This window comes from Bombyx mandarina, chromosome 03 (genome assembly GCF_030267445.1).
Source record: "Bombyx mandarina strain Sakado chromosome 03, ASM3026744v2".
In the NCBI taxonomy this organism is placed as follows: Eukaryota; Metazoa; Arthropoda; class Insecta; order Lepidoptera; family Bombycidae; genus Bombyx; species Bombyx mandarina.
This window is the reverse complement of record NC_143210.1, coordinates 9,011,528-9,017,901: the sequence shown is the minus strand read 5'-3', so window position 1 is coordinate 9,017,901 and position 6,374 is coordinate 9,011,528. Positions and strand designations below refer to the sequence as shown.

Sequence of the window (6,374 nt, the reverse complement as noted above, 5' to 3'; positions counted from 1 at the left end):
CTGTAACCAACCAAGCGTCTCTCACTCACTCTCTATCTCACTAACCAACAGAACCTAACACCGCTAAATTCATTTTTATGAGATTTAGCATTGGTCGCTTATTAGATAGGTACATCATTAGGAACCTTTTTTCCTAACTATGTTGATAGCCTTGAGAGGCTATTTCAGCGTCGCCTTGACGTGTAGGAGAGCTCGTAGGGCTCAAACCGGATTATTGCTAACACTGGCCCTAGCAAGAGCAGTGCTTCGCAGAATCTATCGCCGGATCGGAAACACGACCCACCGAGAAGATCCGCCGAGAAACTCAGTGGGCTGTGTCTATGGGTTAATTTACTCGTAGAGCCCTTCGTCGCAAGCGACGGGTTCGGCGAAGACGGTGACCAGGTGTGATATCTATGAGTTATTTCAGGAAGAAATTATAAAGAACTTGGCTTCGGCCTCAACGAAATTTTAATTTCAGGATATAATATAAATCATACAAGACGTGGCTTCGGCTTTTTTGAAAATTTATTTCAGAAATTATATAGAACAGACAAGGGTGTATGGACTTAGATCCCCTTGCCTTTCCTAATAAGGAAAAATTGTACCAAAAAAAAATGTCTATGAGCTTCGATAAACAGTGGATTTTGCTAATAGAAGCCACAATAAGACAATGTATACTAACGATCTAGTCCGCCGATGTACTTCATGGTGATCTCGGCGTGCCCCCAGACGGCGGAGACGATGGGGTAGAGCGTCTTGCCGCGCAGGCCGCGCGCCGCGACGCCGAGGTAGCGTCCGTCGGCGCAAAAGGCGAGCGTGCCCTCGTCCATGTCGAGCACGACGAGCACGCGGTCCGGCACGAGGAACTGCTCGTCGGGCCGCAGCAGCGCCGGGTACGTCGTGCCGCCGCCGCCAGTGCCTTTCGCGTTATGGAACACCTGGAAACGTTTACATACACAACCTTGATTATTGATCTCCAATAAAAACAATAGGGAATAAAAAATCCTTTTTTTGGAACTTCTGGGTCTGCGGAGGGACTTCGGTTCCCTCTGTATTTTGTACCGTATGTTCCATGGGGAGTGCTCTGAGGAATTATTCGAGATGATACCGGCATCTCGTTTTTACCACCGCACCGCCCGCCACCGGAGTAGAGTTCATCCATACTACCTGGAGCCACTGCGGTCATCCACAGTGCGCTTCCAGAGATCTTTTTTGCCACGCACCATCCGGCTATGGAATGAGCTCCCCTCCACGGTGTTTCCCGAGCGCTATGACATGTCCTTCTTCAAACGAGGCTTATGGAGAGTATTAAGCGGTAGGCAGCGGCTTGGCTCTGCCCCTGGCATTGCTGAAGTCCATGAGCGACGGTAACCACTCACCATCAGGTGGGCCGTATGCTCGTCTGCCTACAAGGGCAATAAAAAATAAATAAAAAAAAATCCCAGGAGGTAGACGAATCGCGAAATGATTTACGGACTTCTGTTGGATAAATCTATATATATAAAAATGAATTGCTGTTCGTTAGTCTCGCTAAAACTCGAGAACGGCTGGACCGATTTGGCTAATTTTGGTCTTGAATTATTTGTGGAAGTCCAGAGATGGTTTAAAAGGTAGATAAATTTGAAAATCTTTCTTTTATTTATCGATTGAGGCACTACGAAGTTTGCCAGGTCATCTAGTTCGTTATAAAAAAAACTTTTCTATTGAACCAGCTGTAACTGTGGTGTTAGACAATAGAAATGGCGCGTAGCCGTTCGTTAGTTTGAAGAGAATGATTGTGCTTCTGTGAGAGTAATTGTGATTTCATGTTGTGCCCTAATCAACTAAGTTGTATGAAGGAGCTCTTTAACTACGCAACATAGCTGCGTCGTCTTTCGACTAGTTTGATTTTCTTTAAGCACTTTAAACCATTACAGTGTTCACGTTCATACTAGACCGCCTTAGGAAATGGTTAGGGCAATACAACCACGTTCTTCTTGAATTCACCTTATTTCTACCCAAATCCCAGCCCCAGCTCTAATCGGTGGCTCATAAGCACTTTAGATCATTACAGTGTCCACGTTCATACAGGACCGCCTTAGGAAATGGTTAGGGCAATACAACCCGTTCTGCTTGAATTCACCTTATTTCTACCCAAATCCTAGCCCCAGGTCTGATCGGTGGCCCATAAGCACTTTAAACCATTACTGGGTCCACATTCATACAGGACCGCCTTAGGAAATGCTTAGGGCAATATAACCACGCTTTGGTTGAACTCACCTTATTTCTACCCAAATCCCAGCCCCAGCTCTGATCGGTGGCCCCGACTAGACTCTGATAGCCGACTGAGTGCAGGGGCGCGTGGGACGTGGCGACGCCCACGACGGCGTGCGTGCCGCGCTGTCGTGCCGGCCACACCACCTCCCAGCAGTGCAGCCCGCGCGTGTAGCCCGTGCGGCCGCGGATGCAGTCCGTGCTCTGCGCGACCGGGTGCCGGTGGAATGTCAGTGCGTCTTCTTCCTTAACGAATATGTTTAATGACCTGGAAAATTTCATTATGTCACTTTGGTAGAACGTCTTGAGAGCCCGCACGGGTAGGTACCACAACCCTGCCATGACGAAATTTTTCTAATGAACGTACTTAACAAATGTTCACGATTGACTTCCACGGTGAAGGAATAACATTGTGTTATAAAAATCAAACCCGCAAAATTATAATTTGCGTAATGACGACTGGTGGTAGGACCACTTGTGTGTCCACACGGGTAGGAGTAATGCGTTTCGGTTTGAAGGGTGTGGCAGCCGTTGTAACTACACTGAGCCCTTAGAACTCTTATCTCAAGGTGGGTGGCAGCATTTACGTTGTAGATATCTATGGGCTCCGGTAACCACTTGACACCAGGTGGGCCGTGAGCTCGTCCACCCATCTAAGCAATAAAAAATATATTATTCCTTCATTATCATTAGAGCGACTCATACATTAGAGAATGTTAATGAGGCTACCGCGATAAAATAGCGCATTCTATTGGTTTTGTACACACCAACCACTAAACAGTAATGCGTTGGCGTAATGCGGAATATCATCAGCAAATGTATGTTACCATACATTTTGTAAATGAGATTATTTGCTAATACTTTTTCAAAAACAAATTAGGCTCACTTTTTTTTTTATTGCCGTATAGGCAGACGAGCATACGGCCCACCTGATAGTGAGTGGTTACTGTCGCTCATGGACGTCAGCAATGCCAGGGGCAGAGCCAAGCCGCTGCCTACCGTTTAATACTCTCCACAAGCCTCGTTTGAAGAAGGACGTGTCATAGCGCTCGGGAAACAACATGGAGGGGAGCTCATTCCGTAGCCGGATGGTACGTGGCAAAAAAAAAACTGGAAACGCACTGTGGATTAACTTAGTGGCTCCAGGTAGTATGGATGAACTCTACTCCGGTGGCGGGCGGTGCGATGGTAAAAATGAGACGTTGATATCATTTACTGGTAGGACCTCTTGTGAGTCCGCACGGGTAGGTACCACCACCCTGCCTATTTCTGCCGTGAAGCAGTAATGCGTTTCGGTTTGAAGGCTGGGACAGCCGTTGTAACTATACTTGAGACCTTAGAACTTATATCTCAAGGTGGGTGGCGCATTTACGTTGTAAATGTCTATGGGTCCCAGTAACCACTTAACACCAGGTAGGCTGTGAGCTCGTCCACACATCTAAGCTAAAAAAAAAAATATCTCGAACAATTCCTCACCTGTCGTTTGGGTTCCATGCATGCTTGAGCTGTAACTCTGGATGCGCGGGCGGCGCGTCGAGCAGCGCGTCCAGGCGCGCAGGTCTGGGCGGCTCGGGAGCCAGCTCGCGTGCTACCACCGCCTTGAACGGCGCCGTGCACTCGCGCGACACCGACTTGACACCGCCGGAAAGCTTTTGGCCCATGTTCATGCCCCGGCAGCGAGTGCGGGCGCGCTTCGGCAGCGCTTTGAGGCCGCCGCGCCGCGCTTCCTCCGCGCCCGCGCCGCCTCCGCCCCTCACTGAGCGCACCCCGCTCTTGTACCTTCAACAAATTATAGTAAAATATTACAACTATTAAAAACTCAACAGTTCTTATAACGAACTAGCCCAGCGGTCGGGGAACTGGGGTAAATGACCCCAAATGGGGTAAAATGAAATTTGGGGGGGGGGGGGGGGGGGGCGCGCGCTAAAAATGAAACTTTTGTGAGTAAAAGTATACATTGAAGTGAAACTTCTTTAGAATCGTTAAATTTTTAGTGATTGTTTTCTTTTCAAAATTATCATGGGGGCTATATTATGAAAGATACTAAAAATAAGCGATTTCGTTTTCTTTTTGTTCTTCGCGATGGGGTTATATTATCTTACACAAAAATATTTTGGGGTAATAATTAAAAAGTTCCCCGACCGCTGAACTAGCCCGCTTCGCTTCGCATTTCAAATTAACATTATTATTTTTATTAGGGAGTCCAACACTCACTCATATAAATATTAGGCTATGCATTAAGTACATGTATTTTCTACATGGATACCAAGATTCAAGTCAATCGGATGCATGGTTCAGTAGTTATAATATAGATAGATAACTTTAATTTATTTAACTTGGCGATTTAAGCAGATTAAATTTTTATAACAATTATACAAATAGTGAACTATTTTTTGACGTGAATGCTTGTAATATTTCATTCTATGCGTTTCACGTTACAAATGCAATGTTTCATAAATTACAATCGAGCAATTAATCAATCGTAATCCCTTCCCACTTGGAGCTTGTTTTCGAGTTTGCCTATTCTATTGCCAGGTGTCAATCGTTATAAATCATAAACAACAGATTGATAGATAGATTGATTGATAGTTACAATTCATTAATAGCGAAGTGTGTGTTGCAATATCTGCAATTGATTAAAACGGTGGCATTGTTGAAGTTCACGAAACCGGTTTAGTCGTTAGTGAGTGGTGATGGTGTCGTCACTGTAGATGCCGGGGCGGCGGCGTCTGCAGGAGTATACCCGCACGTCTTATGTAACGTGGCGTGTCTAACCGTGAAAGTCGCCACTCAAAAGCCAAGGTTAACACGGCCCTCGAGCCTCACCTTCTAACATATGCGAATGTTCTATGACCGCTTCTCGCTAACAAATTAAATCGTTATTTGTTTTTTTTTTCCTTGGCCGTGATGTCATGTAATTGGAGGTAATTCTGTAATTGCACGTCGTGTTTGGTTGTAGGGCACGAGTGTTATATTACTGAATGATTTGAATATTGTATGTAATTATTTTATGTAACATAAATTTTGTAAGAGATCTTTAAAATTAAACGTTCTGTCATACATTATGTTGGTTGTTAATTCAGTAGAGACGGGCTAGCTCAATGTTCTTTTAATGTGTGGTTCTAATTCTAATAGTGTATAATCTAATTAGGATGGGAAGGGACACCTAGGAGGCGTGCAAGCTACAAGGCCGCCTACCTTTCCGTTACCTAGAACGGCTATGACAAAAGCGGGAAGTGAAAGGCAGTGAGTGAATGCGTCCCCTCACACCGCGTCGACGGTTCGCTCCAAGCCTAACGTATTTTACATCTAGATTTTGTGTCGATATTTACGGTTAACAAGCGTTCTGAGATAACACATAATTTCGTCTTGGCTTTTATGATCCCAGAACAATTCCGTCGTCTAGATTTCCTTTGAGATTACGCAGTTATATTTCTTTCACAAAATAGATAAGATTCGGTCCCTTGGCGGTTTTTCCACGTTGTTCTTTTTCGTTGTAAGGAGCTCTTCGTTAAATGATATCGGAAGAGTAATTAAGCGTGGTTTACAAGTAGATGGAATACTTTTTTTTAAGAAGGAAGCATTACTGGTGTCTCTGAGGCTTTTCCAGTTTCACTAGGGCAGGTGTGCGAGCTCGGACTCAACCAGGGAAATACATTTAGTTTTGTTACTCTGTTTTATAACTTTTATTGAACATGATATTATGCGAACAAATAAAACCTACGCAAGTGATCTCTATGACGTCTGTTCGTACACGTGACCGATATTAAAAAATGAACACACAACGTAAACTACATATTTATTATATTCTTTAATCAGAGTGGGAGCACGCGTCTCGGGTTTATTTACCGTATTATATTTATTTATCTGTTAAAATAGTAGTTGTATAAATAAAATACAGGCTTGTAAAATGAACATTCGCGTTTATTCTAATTTTATTATAATTTAATTACAACTCGCCATGCACGGGGCTAAAAGGCTGGAACGGAAGAGGGGGTTGCCGTGAGTAAATCTTTAAATTAGCAACTTAATTAGGACTTAGGTGTTACCATTACAATGTTGCAATAAAATTCTAATGTTTTAATACACCTAGGACAAGTGTGCCTATTGATGTTAGATCATCATTTACAAATTAGTGA

At 44.2% G+C, this 6,374-nt stretch overlaps 1 protein-coding gene across 8 annotated transcripts in view; it reads right to left on the bottom strand.

The window, feature by feature from the left end:
• Positions 1-6,374, bottom strand: part of gus (splA/ryanodine receptor domain and SOCS box containing gustavus) — a 57,791-nt gene that overhangs the window by 1,821 nt on the left and 49,596 nt on the right. For all 8 annotated transcript variants that reach the window (XM_089740070.1, XM_089740067.1, XM_089740066.1 and 5 more), the window contains 3 exons: positions 3,712-4,014; positions 2,242-2,503; positions 665-920 (listed from right to left, as the gene is read on the bottom strand). In XM_089740070.1, the coding sequence (XP_089596196.1) occupies positions 665-920; positions 2,242-2,503; positions 3,712-3,902 (709 nt within the window). In that variant the 5' untranslated portion in view covers positions 3,903-4,014. The remainder of the gene's footprint in view (positions 1-664; positions 921-2,241; positions 2,504-3,711; positions 4,015-6,374) is intronic.